This window comes from Tasmannia lanceolata, unplaced genomic scaffold (assembly GCF_043159265.1).
Source record: "Tasmannia lanceolata isolate RefF3 unplaced genomic scaffold, GAP_Taslan_0.1 ptg000011l, whole genome shotgun sequence".
Lineage (NCBI taxonomy): Eukaryota > Viridiplantae > Streptophyta > Magnoliopsida > Canellales > Winteraceae > Tasmannia > Tasmannia lanceolata.
In genome coordinates, this window is record NW_027518688.1 from 18,364,996 (window position 1) to 18,386,787 (window position 21,792).

At 38.7% G+C, this 21,792-nt stretch overlaps 1 protein-coding gene across 1 annotated transcript; it reads right to left on the bottom strand.

Moving 5' to 3' along the window:
- Positions 1-1,361: 1,361 nt before the first annotated feature.
- Positions 1,362-21,520, bottom strand: LOC143886531 (la-related protein 1C-like). Its single transcript, XM_077390542.1, has 6 exons — positions 20,937-21,520; positions 20,245-20,845; positions 19,539-19,695; positions 19,359-19,449; positions 2,719-2,808; positions 1,362-2,349 (listed from the first exon to the last, which is right to left on the bottom strand). Exons 1-6 carry the CDS (start codon positions 21,261-21,263, stop codon positions 2,014-2,016), a joined length of 1,602 nt encoding a protein of 533 aa, XP_077246657.1. The 5' UTR covers positions 21,264-21,520; the 3' UTR covers positions 1,362-2,013.
- Between the last annotated feature and the right edge of the window lie 272 nt (positions 21,521-21,792).

A 21,792-nucleotide genomic window follows, 5' to 3' on the forward strand; every position in this document is an offset into this window, starting at 1 on the left:
TTCTTTCAGTTCTAGGCATTTTTGTTTTTCTTATTTTGCATGTCGTTATAAGTTATGCTTTGATTTATGTCTTTGACATTAGTTTTCGAATCTCCACACTTCTTACTTAGCTTAATTACATCTTATTTAAGACTTTTCTATTGATTTTTTAACAAAATCCTTCATCGTTCTTGGGATTCAAGCCGAACCCAAAAGCTGGTGTAACTCCCCGTCTCCACGCTCAATCCTGGAACGAGCATGTACTGAACATCATTGTCCCAATATCAAATGTAATTGGCAGTGGACCGGGCCTGTTTGTTTTTGGATTTCCAGAATCGATTGTGAATCCAAAACTGATTATTGGACTCAAAATTAAACTTAAATTTGAGTCCAATAGTTAGTTTTGGACTAACATCAGTTCTCAAAATCCAAAACAGACATGGCCTTCCGGTCTCTTCCACTTGCAGTGACGGGGAAAGTTGGAATCATGTGGCAGGGAAAAGGCAAGGCAAGGTGCTTTGAATGATAGGGACTCTGTTTGACTAGACTTGAAATTACTTAAAGTGATTTCCAAGTTCCTCAGTTCTTCCTAGCAGTTTGGAGATCAGTCCTCCTTATGTATATTGCATGAAACATTCCTACCATGCTTTTGGTCACCAGAAGCTCTACCCACAAGAGCTCCCTACAGGCATGTTTGAATATAAGAGATTTCTCAGGTAAAGCTAGAAACGTCAGAAAAGATGATATAAAGAATGCCAACACAATGGCTGTTGAACAAGACAGTATTGTGCTATACACAGCTTAGAATTCTGACAAATGGTACAGCTTCTGCTACAAATTCTGAAATAAAAGCTGAATAAAACTGTACCAATTTTTTTTTTGAAAGGTAAAACTGTGGCAAATTATAGAGTCGAGAGTAGATCCAAGCAAACAACAAGCCACACTAATGTGTTTGGATCAGGAATCCGAATAAACATCCTATTCTGATTCCCCCACACATAGAATGAAAAAATTAATATAAAAATAATAATAATAATTTCAATCCTGCTAAGGCAGAATCAGAATACCATCTCTTAGGGGAAGAAACAGATACTGGCATTATCCTCCCCCCCCCTTTGACCCATTCCAATGTCATTTCTGTCTCCTGATTCTGTTCAGTTATTTTTCAACCAAATGCCAGAATCAAGCAAAATCGGAAGTGCCCCCAATTCCGGCAAGGTTGATGGCCTGAAAGGGAACCGCTACAACTCCATTCCCTTAAAACAAGGCATAACTCAGCAAAAATCTTTTAAATGTCAAATTTCTACTAGAAACTAATTAATTAAATTCTAGCTAATGTGAAAACATAACACCAAAAGCAGGGGTCAGAACCCAAGAACTAGTTCAAAGTCAAGTCACATTAATCCAGAGCATGTTTATGTTATATAAAAACCCAGCAAATGTTTATCCCTTTTCTCAGGGCATTTTATGCAGTAAAAAACCTTCAATGACTCTTGAAGCAAAGGTATTATAGATATATAATTATCCGTAACAAAAGAGAGTAAAATAAGGGACTCAGGGAATAGAGAGCAGCATCCAGCAGATTCACACCCTTTATTCTTCCAAGTCTCCAAATACCTTCAAATCATCCACAAAATTGAGCTAATTTAACCCAGCAAAGCTGAGGGGATGGCTAGGGAAATTACCTCAAAACTTGGTTCCCCTCCCCAAAGACCTCAACCATGCAATGAGAAAATCATCATAAATAAGCACCCTTCATCCAAACCAAACCCAGCTATACAAAACCCAACAACCTCAAAGTAGCCCATAGAAACTAGAATTTCCTTTTGGTCTCTTTTGTCCTTTTTTTTTTTTTTTAATAATTTTTCTTTAGCATTGATTTTGGTTTGTTTCGCTCCTTTTACCTTAGATATTCACCCATTGATTGTGCCATGCTCAAAGTTAGGCATAGACCAGTATTTTACAAAACCGAAAAAGCCCTCCTCCCCTCTCCGCCCAGAAACCATCCCCCTTTTTTAACAGTGAAAATGCGGCTTAGCTCGAATCGCTATTGCCTAAACTTCTTGCAGACATGGATTGATCATTATCAGTTGGAACAGAGAGGAAGCCAGTTCCTTCCCCATTAGATATTCCATTTGACTCCCCTGATGTTGATCTACTTAAGACCCCCCCTTCAATATGAGCATATACAGAACTCCTCATACTTTCATGGTTACCTGATCCGTCGTGTAACCCGACATTTTGGATGCGATTCGCCAACATATCAGAGTCTGATGTTGCTGGGGATGGTGGGCCAGACACAGTAGCAAACTGATAAGGTGGTGGCAGCAGCCAATGCATCCAATCATTGCGCTTCCTTATTTTGTCACCCTGAAAAAAAGGACACGTGATGTGTACAGCATTTAGAAGGAAATCTTGAAAATAAAAGCACCTTGGATCAGATTGAACTAAGGCTCTGTTTGGATGGCAGGAATTTTGTGGAAAAGTTTGAAAAGGAAAAATATTTCTAAAATTTCCTACTTTTCGAACACATGAAAAAGATAATTAGAACCAATCCTATTCAAATTCTAATTAGAGGGACTTACAATTTATGATAATATCTGACCAAAATCCAAATTAACCATAACCATATCATTTCCTTCTAAATTGTGGAAAGAGAAAAATTTCCCAACAAAATTTTTCCATCAGAAATGCTTTCTTGCAATCCAAACCGGGCCTAAAGAAAAGAAAGAAGATTACCTGCACTTCTACTACAGTTGATGTTCGTATTGTATCCAATATGAACTGGATAATGTTTGTCAACTGGAGGCCGTTTGTTAACAGCATCACCTGCAACAAATACCAAAGAACCATTTCTCCTTTGCACAAATAAATACAAAGAAAAATGCAATCAATCTTATCCAATATAAAGTGGATGACCTGATAATCTTAACTTGCACAATGCACCAAAAAGAGCAATTCCTTCTATGCATGGCCGTATATTTTCTGTAAGTGCAGAAAATACACGCACCAGTATGTGTATATGCAATGGAACATACGTATAATTTTTGAAAGTACAGAAAAATACAAACCGGAATTAGTCTAAATGCAATGGAACAGAAAACAATAGATGTCTAGCACATGTTACAACAGAACTTGTTTCCTCAATTACATAGACTGGCTATCAAGTTACCTAGATGTGTTAAAGTTGGATAAAATATATGGATTCTGTCAGAAGTCACTTCTTTGAAAATCGATTATAAAAAGCAATTAGAGTGGAGTAAGGGCTTGATCAACTGCCACATTCGGCATAGAAACTCCCATCAAAATTTGGAAATGGAAAACCCGATTTTTCCTTTTCATAATCGCAGTGCTGAGGAAATTTTAAATGATAAGAGTTCCCAAGCTATTTTCAAAACTACAGTAATTCCAAAAGGAAATACCATATATGTATAAATATAAATATATGGAGGTTAGTAAAGCTTCTGATTTAGTATGTTTCAGATTGATGTCAAAAGCCTGAATAGCATTCAGCTATAATAAGCCAATCTTTGATATCAACAAATAAAATTAAAGCAGTCTCCAGGGAAGGGGTGCCTTCTATATTAATCTCTATTAATAATTAAACTTATCAAGGGCAATTGCGGAAGATCCCTAAGACCTTCCAATACTCAGCAATATCTTCAATACAATACCAAAAAAAAAAAAAAAATGGCATCCGCCACAGGCTTAGAACCTCAGGCAGTGTCATGTCGTCTCTGCATTACAAAACATTAGCCCAAATTTTGCACACCTTGGGTTACTCCAGCTACTTCAATATAGATTTTGATAAAGTTGGAAATTTGGAATAATCCCCTTTGCAACTGCTGTCAAATCCCTAGGGGTGAAAAACTTCATGATCCAAAACAACATCTAAAATTGCACTAACAAAAAACATTTGTCAGAGACCCTAAACATTGTTTTGAAAATCTCATGATTTACGATTCGATTTTATGAGTCAAATCAAATCTTATGCACAACGATTTGAATCCCATGATTGAATCTTAATTTGTGTGAATCATACGCTTCGATCGTAAATCTTACAATTCATATGACTCATGCGATCTATCCAAATTAAGTTTCGTATAAAAGAAAATAGGACTGTCTTTCGAAAGACCTCATTATCTTTCTACACTAAAGGAACCCTTCGAAATCCCTCTTATCAGAAGGAAGAATACGTCACAAGGAAGAAGAGTAGGAGTTCAAACGAATCGAATTAGTCAAGCACAGTGCATGTGCTTGAGCGCATTACTTACATCGAGGTGGGAGACGACTATGATGAGGACAACACCAATGACGCCAGTCTATTATGATTGACATTTGTCATTTGAAATTTGAGGCCTTGAGAATTGATATGATCTTGTGTCTTCTTTTTTTTTGAAGATTATTAACCAATATGCATGGGTTTAGATGAAAAATAGCTGATTTGTATGTGTCAAATTTGTTAGCAAACAATTGTATTACGATATTGAATGGCTAGTCATGGTAGTTTCTATTTGAATTAATGAATTTGGATGAAAATTAAATAACTAGCTATTTTGTATTCTTTAATTTGTTTATAATTTTTTTTTTTATTATTATTATATATATATATATGTGTGTGTGTGTATGTGTGTGTGCATGTATGTATGTATAAATTTCTGAATGAATCTTACGATTTACGATACGATATATATCCGATACGATTCGATCCCTATCACGATTTACGATTCGATTTCGATTTTCAAAACATTGACCCTAAACACATTAATTCCCCTAAAGAAGTCTCAAAGTAAGCCACAGGCTATAGGATAGAGATCTCCAACTCCCGCTGCACATGGTAAACAAGAGATGATCAGATGATGCTCGCTATATCTTCTTTTTCTTGTTTTTGAAAAGCTAACATATATTATTAATCATAAGACCAAATACAAGGGGACAAGTAGTCCCCAACAACAGCATACATCATGACCCAACCCCATAGCAAGAAACCTTAAAAGTACAACAGATCATTAAGGTCTTCCACTATAAGTGTCACGGCACGATTTACACCGGCTTTCTCCAACCCATCAGCCATTGAATTCGCTGATCTCCTTCTATGAACAAGCTGGGGTCTAATCAGACGAACAAGATCCCTAATCTCATCAATCTTGTTCGCCAAACGCCAAGGCCTACACCCTCGATTTGCAGCCCACGGGATAATATTCGATGACTATACTTCCACGATTAAAGGACCTAAATTGTGGGCAGCATACCATTTTAATCCAAAAAGTAATGCCGTTGTCTCCGCTTCATTCGCATCGCATATTCCGGCTGGTCCTGAATACAACATGATAACTCGGGAATTGTGATCAAGGATCGCCCTCTCACCCTCCGACCCGCGATCCAGGGTCGCCGACCCGAAAGGTGGGTCGTTTGTAACCTGGATCACCAAAAATAGCGACCCGCACGAAAGGGAGAGATGCATAATTTATTAGTTTGTTCATATTTTTATGTTCTTATTTCAAACCTGAGTAGTTATTTTCCGTTTGCTTTCATTTAAGATTGAGAATGCAATATATGTTGTTACTTAATTTAGTGATATTTAGAGATCTTCAAATTTTATATATTATGGATTGGAGTGGAACTGGAATTTTCATTTTGAATAAATATGAATGGCATCCACAAGGTTTTTGGTTTTGTTTATTAAATGTATGTAGTGTGGACTATAGAATGATATTCTTGTAAAAATATATGAAATTATGTATATAGAGTACCAAAGCGACCCAGATTTGCACTCCAAATCGACCCGCGAACTAAAATAGCCAACTGACTTAACCTACCCTCATCGTACGCCGTTCCTGTTCCTGTACCGCGTACCGGAACGAACCGCGTTCCAGGTAACCTTGATTGTGATCCCAAACAACACCCCCAATACCCGCCCTCCCAGGATTTCCAAAAGAGCTTCCATCGAAGTTAAGCTTGAATGAACCATCCGATCGTGGTTCCCATCGGGGTACAATACAAGTCTGTCTTCTCTTAGTCGGGTGCTCCCTATATCTTACAACTCACAAAGATGCGATTTCTGGGTACGGAGGGCACCACGCCCACGTGGCACTAAGAATCCAACAAAGTAAGCCCATGAAAATTATGAAATGAAACCGTCAGACCCAATTGAATCCAAAGATGACCTAAAGAGTAGACCCAAAGTTGCCTCCTTAGTTCAATGTCAGATCTGCAGACCTAACTTTATGAGATCAACATACCCTAGGACTCCATTTGGCTAGACCCAAGACCAACCAACAATAAAAGCAGTACAGCAGGGTCCCTGTGCATAACCATTCCAATCCCAAAGACAGGGACCGTTGAAAAACCAACACTGATGAAATCTCTATAGAATCGTACGATATTAAAAATAAAACGTTATCAAATAAATATTCGTTCAAAAAGCATAAAGTCATCGAAAATGTATTTAGATAAATAAAAGCACACTCAGCTAGGTAACTTGGTACAAAGAATAAAATGGATAACCTCTCTTCCCGAACACATAATAATTCCACTCCAGCCTCCTTTGTGGATCATAAAAGTGAGATAAGTTCCTTTAGAATAGCACAGCCCCATAAGGCAGGCAAACTGGGTTGGTATGTGTGCATGCACAAGGAAGACATGGTTTTCCTTGGGGTTTAGAACAGAAGTGCTTTCACACAGCGACTCAAGAGGGCATCAAATGTTACAAGACAATGGCCTACTGAATAGGATAAAAGCTCTTGCTTTTCTTGGCTAGTGGTGGTGGAAACCTTGTCTACCTGTATTGACCTGTGCTCATCAATAGTGAAGACATCTCTCAACAACAAAGAGGAGCTTTGAAGCCTTCTTCACAGACAAGTTAGAGTACATAATTCTCATAACATTTTAAAAACATCCATCAAAAGATGAAGATGAGAGGATGTGTCTTCTAGTTGGAAATGATTAAGGACAAAACTATTGATTGTTGATCTTCTTGGATGACTTACAGAATTTTTTTTTGAATGGCAATGATTTATTAAACGACAGGGACCAAGAAAGTCAGATACAAACCAAACCAAAAAAAAAAGAAACACTGCAAACAAGAATTAGGCGGCAAGAAAGTTAAAAGAAAAACCCTATGGCGGGTCTAACAATTCCAGAACGATCCAAACAATCAACCTCACTATTGGTGGAGCACCAAATATGTTGAAACTTCACAGGAAGTCCCTCGACTCGGTCTAGAACCTCTTTAGATTGCATCAACAAACCTCCGCAGATAGCTCGCTCCCTGGTTCACCGACCATATTAGGTTTAGTGACTCACCTTCCACAATCAATGGATGTCAGCAAGCAGGGCTTGCATTTCCGTGTCAATTGCATCTGTCTTACCAAAAAGGGCCAGAGTAAGCCCACTTAGTCTCATCATCTACCTCTCCAAAAAGACTCCCATGCCTGTTGGCTTGGGTTCCCAATACTAGACACGTCAAAGTTCAGTTTCACAAATCTGAGAGATAGACTTCTGGGGGCGGCTTGCTAGGAATAAACTTGCTCGATCGCACCTCAAATCAATATCTTCCCAAGGATAATTTAGAAACAGCTCCAAAGTTAGGGAAGACTATAGCCCACTACACAACTTTAAAAAAAGGGCGGCCCAGTGCACGAGGCTCCCGCCATTGCGGGGTCTGGGGAGGGCTAGATGTACGCAGCCTTACCCCTGCTTTGCAGAGAGGTTGTTTCCGTGACTCGAACCCGTGACCACCAGGTCACAATGGAGCAACCTTACCGTTGCGCCAAGGCTCGCCCTCTAGCCCACTGCACAACTAAGAAAAAAAAATTTGTTGTTGAATGGTGCAGCAACTCCTAGGTGCACCAGGCCCGACTATTTCTTTCTTTCCAAATAGCCCAAAGCAAATCCAACACAGCCAAGATCCACAAAATTTGGCCTCTCCTAGGCCAGGGGGCATAGGTCCACCCCTCAAATAGATCCGCAATGTGCTTTGGGAAATCCCAGTAAGCTTTGAATAGATTCAGCACGAAGTACCAAACATCTCTAGCCAACGTACAATCTATGTTGCATAAATATTTTGCATCAAAGTAGAGAGCACATGCAGAACCATGGACTCTCTCATTGGGACATCAGTTATATAGCCGCTCAATCCTTATTGTGGAGTATTAAACAAAAAATGGTATTGTTTCTCTAAATAAAGATGCTACTTGAGAGGTTATATTGTGGAGAATTTTATGCGCATCCATACCAAAGCAGCTTTATGCATCAGAATGGCCTTTAAATTTTGGGTCCGTCACAAATTTGGATCTTCCACATTAGTGTAAGATGTAGAAGGCAATACGATCTGCTTCCATGGAAGAAACACAACTTGGAATCTTCTAGTTAAATGGTAGATAATGATACATTCTAATTCATTGAAAAGGCAGATGTACCTAACAGAATGCTTTTTGATCAACTTAATAGTGATATTTTTACGAAATTAAGTAGTGATTGGGCCATGGTTTTTTTATCAACTTACTAGTAATATTTTTACTAAATTAACTAGTGATTGGGCCATGGCTTTTCATGAGTACCATTGTCCATCCACAATTGTAGATTTCCAAAGTATCTTGGCAAAAAGATTAAGCATCAAGGTGATTTCTACCTTTTTTTTAAAATCAGGTTGATTTCAGATAAAAAGATTTGTCAGAGTTGTCTATGGTGACCTAAATCAGATGGTTGTGATGCACGATACTTAAACAAGGTTTTAAATTTCCACCAAAACCGACACGAAATGGCCGAAATGTTTCCATTTCCATCCCCACCAAAACGGAAACCGAAATGACTGAAATGCATAAACCAAAATCGTAAGTGTAATAGTAACATACTATATTACTATGCATTACATAATTATATGTATATGAATTGCGTGCAAAATGTGGTGCATGTATTATGTACCAATATTTATATGCATTACATGTGAAATTTTGTATGTACTAAATTACCAGACGTGCGACAGTGCATCTTACTAGGTGTTCGATATTTTTAAACCATTATGGATGGTAGTCTTGCCTATGTGATGGTTTCTAAATGTATATTTGTGCTTATTCTAACATTTCCTGAAGTTTCATCTTTAAATTCTACCATTTGCATATGTTTCCTTCATTTTACAGGATTTCCACCGAAATTTACAACCGAAACCGAAATGATTCCATCTTGGGAAAAGTCACCACTCTGGGCAGTGCCAATGACTTCCAGATCCGAGCACTACAAGATGCTTCTCTATTTAAAGAGGCCAACCTGAAGAAGAAAGAGCGAATCGAGAATAATCCGTTCAGATTTGTTATCCAGAATCTACAGTCCGATTCATTAGGTGAGCAATAACAGGAATAGAGACAGGAAAGAAGGAATGATAGGCTAGAAATCTCACTCTCTTTTTCGTTACGCCTAAACCTAAGAGACCAAACCACCCTCCGATCACCCCCCTCTCCATTTAGTCACATACTCTAGCCACTCTATTGGTCACTAGGAGGTATAGGCTCGAAATTACGTGGCACAACAAAGACTCTCCTAGCCACAGATCTACCCAGACTCCACTTTTAATCACTATCTTTTAATAGTGATTAATAGAGAGAAGTAAATAGCTAAAGAAATACTTCATTGTTTCATCATTTTGATTTTCAATTGCTGATTCCATAAAGGAAATAAGCTGTAGAAAAAAAAAACTCAACAAAGGATGACCTTGCTTCCAAACATTATTTAGAAACTTGAGTCAATCATTGACTCATGCGACTCGACTCAGCTTTAAAACAGCGAGTTTATGTTCAAGTTTCGCCTAGCGAGTCATCAAAAACTCCTTTGAATCATCCCGAGTCAACGAAAAATTGATTGTGACGATCATTGACACGGGTCAACTTGGTTCTGCCCTGGCGCATTCTTGTTCGAGTCCAGGTTTTCAAAAACTACTTCCAATACCTTCATGTCATCTCATTCAAACTCGCAATTCAAGTCCAATGCTTATTTGTAGTCATGTATTGGGTGCATATGTCAAAGCCCGATCTTAGCTCCAAATATAACCAATATCTGCACTTCAATCCCCATTGCCTCTAATTAGATGCCTCTTTAACTCAATAAAATCACCAGACAACTTGATATACTTAATGACTCAGCACACTGAGAAGAAATTACCCTCATATTTTGAGGATCAAATAACACCTTGAAGCCATGTCAAGTCAAATTCTATTCTAGATTACATCATGTTGTGCATGTGGACAGAAATTACGAAACTATGAGGCATAACACTATGTTAAACCATTAGTGGCATGAGCCGTGGAGAAAGGGAACCCATCTAGTGTTGACGCCAGTGTGTACTTTGTATCACAAAAGCAAATAGAGGTCTCTACATAAGCTACATGTATCCATTGCACCAAAAATAAGTTACTATGCCAGCATTTGTCCAAAAAGAGATTTGGCACACTCACAATGAAAGTTATGCCAGGTTACCACGACGAAACTTATGCCAGGTACATCCAGAAAAAGTCATAAACAGTACATGTTCAAGGAAAGGCTTCCATGTAATATTTCATTTCATATTTATCAAATTTAGGAATCCATACATATACAAGACTCTTGGTGTGCTTCTCGCATGCACCATGACAACAACACAATTGATGTTTCGGATTTCAGCCGGGACCGAAATTTAAATTTCGGTCGATATTATAAGGTTTTCACCGAAATTTCCACCGAAACAGAAATTTCTGCCAAAATTTCCACAGAAATTTCTGCCAAAATTTCAACAGAAATTTCTGCCAAAATTTCCACTGAAATTTCGTTTTTTGCTGAGGCCGAAACCGAAATTTCAATCCTTGGGTGCAAGAACCAATCAAGTTCTTCTATTCTCTTTATATATCCCAATCTTTTCAAAGAAATATGGTTGCATACCAGTGAAGTAATAGAACAAAGAAGAAATTTTACAAAATCAATGTGTGACATAAGGCTTTTAGGTCTTGACCAATGTCCTTTGTTAGTGATGAGAAGTCCATCAAGCATAAGATTTCATTATTTGCATTCATAAGAAAGTCTTGTGTTACAAGAAAGCTAACTTCACTTTGAAATGGCAAGATCACATAGTCTAAGTCACTCTCCCAAATTTGTACATATATTTTGTTTATGTTTACAAAGTCATTCATGATTTCAAATAGGTGCAACAAAATCCAAAGAAATTTCTAAATCCAAAAAGGTGGGGGAGGTAATGTACCAAACCAAATGAGATGATGTAAGCAAACCAAGGAAATTTTGACGTTGAAGAATCAACTTGTTTATACAATTAAATGAATCCCTTTTTGCTAAATAATTAAAGGTACTTGCAAACTCGGAATTAAACACACTTACCTCTAAGTTTCAAATTTACCTCTCTTAATAGATTATTTTATTTGAATGCAGCATTGGATCGGCACAATCAAATGGTTTCCTCAACATCTCATTATCTTGCTCCATTTGGGTATGAAAACATAGCAAATCATCTTGAAGATATTCCTTGTGAGTTAGCAATGGTCATAATTATTATTATTATTATTATTATTATTATTTATTTATTAATTTTGAATGGCGTCGTCCTAATTATTTTTCGCTCAATTTTTCTGGATGACGAAGACTTTATTTACAAGTAGGGCTGCAAATGAACCGAGCCGGCTCGCGAACATGTTTGGGTTCGGCTCGTTAAAAGCTCGGCTCGGGCTCGTTCGTTTACTAAACGAGCCGAACCCGAGCCCAAAAATTAGGCTCGCCAAATAAATGAGCCGAACTTGAGCTTTGTATAGTTTGGCTCGGAAAAGCTCGCGAGCTTTTTAGGCTCGGTTCATAAACGAGCCGAGCTTTAAAGCTTGGATTATGTTTGCTTTTTATATATAAAACAAAAGAATGTGGGTTGTTTATCACAATGAAAGTTTGGCCAAGTGGTTAAGGCGCTGGATTTAGAGGGGGCTTGGGTTCAAATCCCACAGATGTATGTTTTTATCATTCTTGAGACAAGCCGAGCCGAGCTTTCTCAAATATTTTATGAGTCGAACCGAGCTGAGCTTTTTCGAAAACTAAACGAGCCGAGCCGAACACGAGCCTTCATAAAAACTAAACGAGCCGGGCCCGAACACCCCAAAGCTCGGCTCGGCTCAGCTCGGCTCGGCTCATTTGCAGCCCTATTTACAAGGGAGCACGCCTCCCTCTGCGACGGAAGAGACAAGCTATCGTCTTACCTTCCAAGATGCAAACCTTCCAAAAAAGAAGCCATGAATCGACCTCCTTCAGAACTTTCACCAAACACGCACATTTGCTTTATAGCATAGGCAATTCAAAATTGAATTACAGCATGTGCTAGCATGCGCTAGAGTTTCTTCCACCTCCTCTCGAACCAGCTGTTCTTTATATCCCTGCCTTGTTTGGCTGGTTCAACATGAAACCGAGACCATCACATTGATGTCCCACTGTAGCAACCGTCGAAAGAGGCAAAGAAAGAGGCAACTACAAGTTATCGGGCGCCAAACACTCAAAAAGATGATCCCGGTTCCCAAGAGTGGGAGAAACAGCCCCAACAAATCGATCCAAGCCGTCGCGGCTCCGTCGGATGGTGTCACGGTACTCTGAACTTTTTTAACCATGACCCAGATGGTTGCCTAATCAATGTTTACAGTAAGGCTAATGAGTCCGGCACCGATTTGGATGCCTAAATCAGAAGTTTTTCAGATTCATAACCTCTTCTCGGCCAGCAAGAGAGATCCACATTCCAGCAAGCCGGTCATCGCCCCTAAGGCTATATGAAGCCTTCTTCGCACCAGGTATGAGCGTGAACTCCAGCTACCTCCCACCAACAAGAGGAGAATAACGAAAAATACCTCATGGACGGGGGTGAAAACTCCTCAAATAGGGATTCTAACAAATTTCCCCATTATTGGATTAGAAACACCATGTTTGCATTCGCATGCGACACAATGATAACCTCAGCCATCAATCGAATAAAGATTAAACCTAGACCTGGCAAGAAGTGACCCGGACCCGCGGGTCGACCAGGCCCACCCATCTGCGACCCGTTTTAAATTGACCAGCGGGTCCACCCGGCCCGTAAAAACTGGACCGGTCTGGGTTGGCCTGTGGGTGCTCGTAAAAATGTCATGTAAGTTGGTTTTTTTTTTAGGCGTAATGTTGTTTGCGAAATTTCTCTTTCGTTTGACGTTTCTACTCTCCAGTCAAAGTCTCAAACCCTAAGAGACCAAGGTTCCCCTCTCGCCGACGCCACCTCCTCCGGCACCGTTTTCTAGTGGCCCCCTCTCGCCGACGGCACCGTTCATCTTCTCCATTTCATTTTAGAGATTCGACCTATTCTCTTTTATAAAAGGTAAGCCCTTTTTCGTTTGCTCTGATCTGGGTTTTGTCTCAGAGTGATAGAGAAGAGTTACATATTAGAGTTGTTTCTCTTATTTGGGTCCTTTTTTTTAGAGTGTGAAAGTAGGGTTTTGTTTTTCTTTTTTGATTAAATTCATACAAAATTGGGTTTTCTTTCTGATCTGGGTTAGTGGGTTTATAAAAGATGGGTCATTTTCTACAATCTAAGAACACATTAGAGTTATTTCTCTTATTTGGGTCCCTTTTTTTTAGTGTGAAAGTAGGGTTTTGTTTTTTCATTTTGGATTAGATTCATACAAAATTGGGTTTCTTTTTTATCTTGGTTAGTGGGTTTATAAAAGATGGGTCATTTTCTACAATCTAAGAACATATTAGAGTTGTTTCTCTGATTTGGGTTCCTTTTTTTTGGAGTGTGAAAGTAGGGTTTTGTTTTTTCTCTCTCTGATTTGGGTTTCTTTTACAAGAGATAATAATGAAACCATAGATCTCAGAAATGGAACCATCGCTGACCTGAATTATTCATGGGTGACCCGTTTGCCAGGGGGCATAAAAACAGAAAAAAAAAAATAGAAAAGCGGGTGACCCACGGGTCGACCCGGCCCGTTTGACCCGGACCCGTACAGGGCGGGTCAACCCTGGCCCGGCCCACCCGTTTGCCAGGTCTAATTAAACCTCGTGTCGATTCCGCACGCACGAGACAACCAAATCCCGAACTTCCATGGGCCCCTCCATCTCGAGGCCATTCTTCCCCAAATACAGTAGTGTGTGTCTGGGATCGATTAGAAGGGAGTGACCTTGAGAAATCCCCCACACAAGGGCTTCAAGCTCTACCCCTGCCCCCTGGATTAGGTATAACATCATTATCAGGCTGCCAAGAAATCCCCAGCACAAGGGCTTCAAGCTCTGCCCCTAGATTAGAAATAACAACATTTTCAAGCTGCGACATCCTCTCAAGTAGAATTGGGGAAGGGGAGGGCCGCCAAAGAATATTCGGGTACTGCGATAGGCGACAACCACACCTTGTCACATCTCCAACAGGCTACCTTTCGCTTGAAGTTAAAGAATTGACAGCTTGAACACCTCCAATCTATCAGGTTTAAGGCCTTTCTTTCAGTCTTCGCCTTCTCATACCTTCTCCCTTCTTGGCAACAAACAGTATCCCACCTCTCTACGTCTCTATTCCTAGTGACATTTTCCCGAATGGGAACTTGATCTCTCGCACTCTCATTCACCTCCATAATACGTAGACCCCATTCATTTCATATAAATAATAATTATGTAACACATACTAATATAGTATAACACTAATACACTTATGGATTTGGTTTTGGTATGGGTTTCGATTTTGGTAAGCATTTCGGTGGGGATGGAAAAAAAAATATTTTGGTTGTTTCTGGTCGATTTAGGTGGAAATTTAAATCCATGCAGAAAAGTAGGGTTCAAAGCTCTATTTTTATTTCTCAAATTCATAATCGTAAAGTTTACAAGCCAAAACCCCGTTTAAATAAAGAAAAAGTATCAACAGCAAGAGATGGATCATTAGAGTACAAAGTTGATTGGTGTTGACATAGTGTAACTGGTATCTATGAGACAACTTTGGTTCGCCTCATGCAAATATGAAGTGGAGGTAAATGTTGAGCCTCTTACAAAACAACATTAGTCTGTGTATCTTCAAAAAATGCACTCATACAATTACACAACGGAGAGTTGAAGTTCGATTAACAAACTGATTATTCAGAGTAGAAATTAGAAAATATAGTGTATGTTAAAAAAATGTAACATCTAGACAACAAAGTGCTACTTGGGATTGTAGCAACGATAAAGCCTTATGAGTGCGATAATATCCCAACAAAATACATTTTATAACCCGGTGATCAAGTTTGTCCAAACTTAAACTAAGACATAATACAAAGGGTACACATTCAAACAAATGCAGCAAAGAAAACGGAGGATCGTCAGGAACAAAACTGGCTATGGAGATTTACCATGAAGAACAGATGATGACATTCAATTGATCAATCAATACTTGTGACAACTGCATCATTCCAATATGCTCTTAGAACATTCATACATAACAATAATGAGTGCTCTACTTCAAGAAGATGCCTATTGGCCTTGACTTGTTGCTCCGGCTTCAGCAATATTCACGAAGAGAACATGAGCAATTTGATTTGCTCAAGTGTAGCCTTCAATGCTAGAGAAATTTGAAAACAGCAATGACTTAGGATTGTTAAGGGTGTGAATATCAATCTTTATGACAACACTAACTGCCTAGGACATTCGAACAAGATCTAATGGTCAGATCTGTTCTTTAATTTATTTATTTTTTAAAATAAGTAATATCTGCCCTATGAAATTGAAAGATATACCAAGAAGGGCAGACAACTAACTAGATCTCTCCGTAGGTTGGACATCAAGCTTGAGCACATGAAATTGAAAGGAATTCTTAGAAACAGTCCCAATCATATGAGAAAGAATACAGAATCTTTTGAAGGCAAGAAGAAAAGCTTGGAAGCAAAAGATGACAGAAACTACAGAACGTAGAAGGTTCTTAATGGCCCCAACTAGTTTGGGACAGAGAGGCTTAGTTGAGTTGAGAAGGGTTCCTAATGGAGAAAGGAGAAAAGAGAAAAGAGAAAAGATAACTTATCAGGACATCACACTGAGGTATCCTAGAGCATCACACTATTAGGTTATATCAAGGTATCACACAAAGATCCAATGGGGATATGACATCCAAGTGCACACTTGCAAGTTTAAAAGCACATGTAATTGAAAGGAATTCTTAGAAACAGTCCCAATCATATGAGAAAGAATACAGAATCTTTTGAAGGCAAGAAGCAAAGCTTGGAAGCAAAAGATGACAGAAATTAAAGAACGTAGAAGGTTCTTAATGGAGAAAAGAGAAAAGATAACTTATCAGGACATCACACTGAGGTATCCTAGAGCATCACACTATTAGGTTTTATCAAGGTGTCACATAAGGATCCAATGGGGATATCACATCCAAGTGCACACTTGCAAGTTTACAATTGTATTTATATTCCATGTAAAGAGAAAGACCGTCAACCTACATATATAAATCTCCCACATGGATACCATTCAAAAAAAAAAATCTCCCAAGGGAGTTTCCTTCCTAATTTGGAAACAAAACTCCAAGCCAACTTTGAGTATTCAACTTTCCCTAGACTTCTAATTAGGACTCTAGAATTGAAATAGAAACTAAGGACCCTTCAATTAATTAATAACAGTGCTAAACTGAAATAGAAACTAATCCTAAGTAGACTTGACTTCCTAAACCAAGTCTAACCCAATTAGGAAACTTTCTTTTATTCAAAAATAATTAAGATGGACTCTTAAGGAAAATGTACCCAACTCAAATGCCTCTCTCATCTTCTTTTTTTCGAATGGTAAAATGTATGAATGGTAACTCTAAACTTGTCATAATGATCATCATCATCTAACAAAACACAAGAGAAGGGGAAAATTGACACTTTTAACAAAGTCAAACTTGTCACAATGACAATTGTAACCCTCCTTTCTCTTGTGGCTTCACATTGAGGCCAATTGTAGGGGTGGGAATGCCATGTGGGCTCCACTTGACTATGAATCATCACGGCTTCACTTGGCTGCTTTCTTGTCGTGGAAGGTCCCTATCACTAAGTTTCTATGACAGCACTGTCCTTCCAAGCTATGGATTAACGGAGATTCCTCACTCACTGCTTGGTGACTTTTTCTTTTCTTTTTTTGACGTTAACTGCTTGGTGACTTAATAAGGACTTCCACCATTCATGTTTATGTCGTCTGCAACTCATACGGACGGAGCATATTCTTAATGTGTGTTAAAAGGAAATTCTCTCACATTCATGGAGCAAAAATTGATAGGTTGATAAATTGGCAACATTGGGATTTTTTCTGATGAAGTCCATGCATCAGATGTTTAATTTCTGGAGCCTAGTCTGTTACAGGGTCCTCTCTTAGTAAATGGTTGCCACTTCCAATAAAAAATTTGCACTTGGTAAAAAAATACAAATTTAAAATGCAACTTCACAATATATCACTAGGTTATCTTGCCCCTAGCAAACATCTTGATTTACTTCTTTTGTCTCTTCAGATGTCTGATTGCGGTGATTAAGAGTAATGAGCAAATTCAGAGAAATTTTCTTTGGGCAACTCTGTTGAGAAAAGAAAGTTTCACCTTGTAAGTTGGGAGGAGGGGTGCAAGCCCATCAGGAGGATTAGGTATCAGAATCCTAAGACTTAATGGCAAAGCTCTACTTGGAAAATAACTGTTGAGATTCAGGGAGGAAAAGCATCAACTCGGGGCAAAAGTTATTGACAGTATATAGAATGCTAGGGGTTGGAGCAGTGCACCACTACCTAGAGTCTACACCTTCGGATGGACAGCGTGCCAGGATAAGATTCAAACGGTCGATCACTTGCCGAACCGTAAGAACTTAATCGTGGACCATTGTGCCCTCTGAGCGGAGGCGGGGAAAGTAGTAGATCATATATTCCTTCATTGCAGGGTTTCCAGAGACATTTGGTGTCGTATATTGAGAAGATACGATGTGGCTTGGGTGTTCTCATCTTGGTTCCCGGAATTACTAGAGCTGGTTTTTGTGTCACGGTCTCGGAGAGGTAGGATTATTTGGAGACTGGTGATGCTGGCTAGTGTATGGGTTATATGGAAGGAAAGGAGCGCTCATATTTTTAAAAGCTTTGTCAAAGGTCCTACTTTTATATTCATGGTTTCTCACTAGTCATTTTCTTGGGTAAACCTCCAGGCATGTTTTAAGTTCTTCTCAAGCATTTTGGCACTGCTGGATGGAGATTTGTAGCTAAGCAATAGTGATGGAGGAGACACGACAACTACTCATGGACCCCGCCAAACCGAGGGAAACTAAAACTAAATGTTGACTGATCGTTTATTGTTTATTGGAAACCCCAGCCCAGATGCATTTGGGGGTCTCCTAAGAGATGAGGATGGAGTTACCAGGTGGTTATTCTCTGTGTCAATTGGGATTAAGGGCTCTAATGAAATGGAAGTAAGAGCAATGCTTTAGGGTAACAATTTAACCGAGAGGTGATTTAAGCAAGCTAATTGTGGAAGGGGACTCCTTAAACGTCATTAGGTGGCTGAATGAGAGAAGCTCTTTTCATTGGTAGTTCGTGGATCTTATTGAGGAGATCCACAATCGACTGGAGGGGATCCAAGTTGGCTTTCCACATGTCAAGAGATTGGCTAATGGGGACGCGGACCGTTTGGACTGTATGGGGTTGGAAAGGTCTAGTTTGAAGTTTTTTTTTCTTCCCCCTTGACGTTTGCGTCTCTTTTGTAATTTTTAGCACTATTTTATTCTGGTCACTTGTAGTGGCTATCTCAGTCGTGGCTTGTACTACATTTTTCAAATAATTTTTTATCATTAAAATAAAACATATCACTAGATTATACATGGTATTTGATCATCATATGAAGAATGAGCACTTTCATATGACTTCTATAACCATCATGTCTTGCACAAAATATCCAGGTCTGAAGTAGCTAACTATTAACGTATAAATGAAATCAAGGATGAGCCTACTAGGAAATGAAAGATTAAGAACAAAAGAAAAGAAAAATGCAATTGCCACTCTACAACATATTTAAAGTTAATAGTCATGCCACTTAAAGTTCTGTATCGTCTTCACCATAATTACAACTTATAGACACAAGCACTACCTGCAGATTTCCCAATAATATGTGGATAAGACTTTCAAAAAAAAAAAGAGGTTTGGCCTTCCTTACAGCTCAAACCATTCAAAATTTATTTAAAAATTGACTGAGCATAATGCATACAAGTGATACAACATATAAGGAGATTATATATTTTATGTTTATAACAGTGCCAATCTCTATAAATGTCCAGGAATAGATGCAAATCATAGAAGCCTAACAATGTTCAGAAGAATGAATTAGCAGCGAATAAAGATTTTCTATCAATAGGAAACTAAAATTCTAATGCCAGAAAGCTCACTTTCTTGAAGCCTGCAATTAAGGAAATAGGAACCCAGCCCTGTTCATCCATGTTCCGCCGCAAGAAAGGGTCCTTACATAAATTTTCAGAACTACAACAAACAAAAAGAGAGGATAAGATATAAAGTCACTCACACAGAAAAGAAGACAAAGCAGAATAACATTGACCATGTTGATGTACCTGAAATAATAATCTATCTGTTTTACTAACTTAGGACGCAACTGAGGATCCAGTGTAGGGAAGAACATTGCTGAGGGGGGCGTATGAGTAACGAATGGCACCCCTTGATGGGTCTCAGGAGGTGGAGCTGGAAAGTAATATAGTGGAGAGGACATTTCTAAAACAGATAGAAATTGTCAGCATGAAACCAAAATAATAAACCATTACTGGCCGTTTGGATACATGGATTTTATAATCCGATATTGTAAAATCCTTGATTTTATAAGCTAAAACCTAGATTTTAAGATTTTTTAAGCTAAAACCTGGATTTTGAATGCGTAAAGAAGGTGTTACCATTCAGTTTGGTAAAATCAGGATTTTAGCTTAAAAAATCTAGGTTTTAGCTTGTAAAAATCCACGATTTTACAATCAATGCTTATAAAATCAATGTATCCAAGGATCTTATAATCCGATATTGTAAAATCCATGATTTTATAAGCTAAAACCTAGATTTTTTAATCTAAAGCCTAGATTTTAAGATTTTTTAAGCTAAAACCTAGATTTTGAATGCGTAAATAAGTTGGGTTACCACTCATTCTGGAAAAATCAGGATTTTAGCTTTAAAAATCTAGGTTTTAGCTAGTAAAATCCAGGATTTTACAAACAATGTTAATAAAATCAATGCATCCAAACAGCCAATTAAATTTCATGAGGCAATGTGACTTACCAGGGAAACCCATTGGATTCCCGAACGGCCGAACAGGTGGATTGATAAATGGAGCGGAATTAGGTGGTGGTCTAATAAAAGGCCTAGAAAAACCTCTCGGCGGCTGCATGTGGAGATCTCTACTGCTAAAATTTCGATGATGATTCCACTCAAAATTTGTACGTGAGTCGTGATCACGCCTGTTCCCATAATAATTATTATGGTAAGGTCCATTACCATCTCCACGAGGATGAAACCCTCCATTGCCTCTCTTATAACTATTGCGTGGATGATCATTCCCAACATGGCCTTGCGAGACAAACACCCCCTTTGATCCAGTCTCCCAATTATTGTTCTTATGAGGATGATCTTTTGGAGACGAAACTGGCCCCCCCGCTGTTGTGGGTTTATCAGAAGTATTATTAAGTGTTTCCACCATGAAATTAGCATTGGAAGAAGGCCCACCACCCCCGCGCTTAAAGGATTTCGATCTGGCGGGGTATGTATGATTTGGAATTGAATTAGGGTTTCCATTATGATTGTTTTGGGGGTTATTATTGTGGGTATTGTCCATGATGTTGTTGTTGTTGTTATTAACTGGTGATGATGCAATCAAAGGCCCCTATTGAAACAAAATCATACAAATCAATTGTAACAAAAAAAAACCTAGAAAATACAGAAAGAGAATTATAGTATTAATAAAGTTCTTATACCTGCAATGATCCATCAGGGAGATTTTGATTTTTCAAAGAATCAGAAGATGATTTAGGAGAGGCCTTAGCGGACTCTGATAAAGCGGGCCAAGAGTCCGAATCCGCTCCCATGACGGGTCCGACCTCAACACTACCATTAGAAAGTTTGTTCCAAACCGGCTTTTTCCCGGCATTGCCGGAATTATCTGCCGGAGAATCCGACACAGTGCTCTCCGGCGAAGGAGTCGATGAAGAAGGTGGAGAATTTACGGCATCCGATTCGCCACGTCGGACGATATGAGACCATGGCGAGGAGAGACGGGAAGAAGAATCGGAAACAGTAGCCATGGAAAAAATTAGGGTTGATGTTTAGGTATTAATAGTAATAATCGATTGAGAGAAGAGAGTGATAAGAAAAATCTAAGAGAATCGGAGATGATAGGAAGATGAGGAGAGAAATCGGAAGGGGGTTGAATGAAGAGATATTTGGGGGTGAGTAATGTATAAATTTGGAAATAAAATCTAAGGATCTGATTGTTGTGTTGTGTTGTGTTTCTGAGTTTTGTTTTTCTGTAAGGACTCAAAGTTCTTTCTTTCTTAATTTTGTGAGTAAAAATGTGCTGGTCTTTTTACGCTTTTTCCACGAGGGTTTCTATTTTTAAATGACTCAACTGCCCTCAATATCCCAGCTTAGAAAGATGACTAACGACTATTATAGAGTAATCGAGACCGTTGATGAGTCAAATGGACATCTCATGCATAGGATAAAGAAGAATGACAAAATCAACGGTTTAGATTCTTTTTACGAAGGTTTGATAGGTCAAAGTTAAATGGTGTGTGTATAGGGACCAACTAGTGTTTATTAGGAACAAGCCTA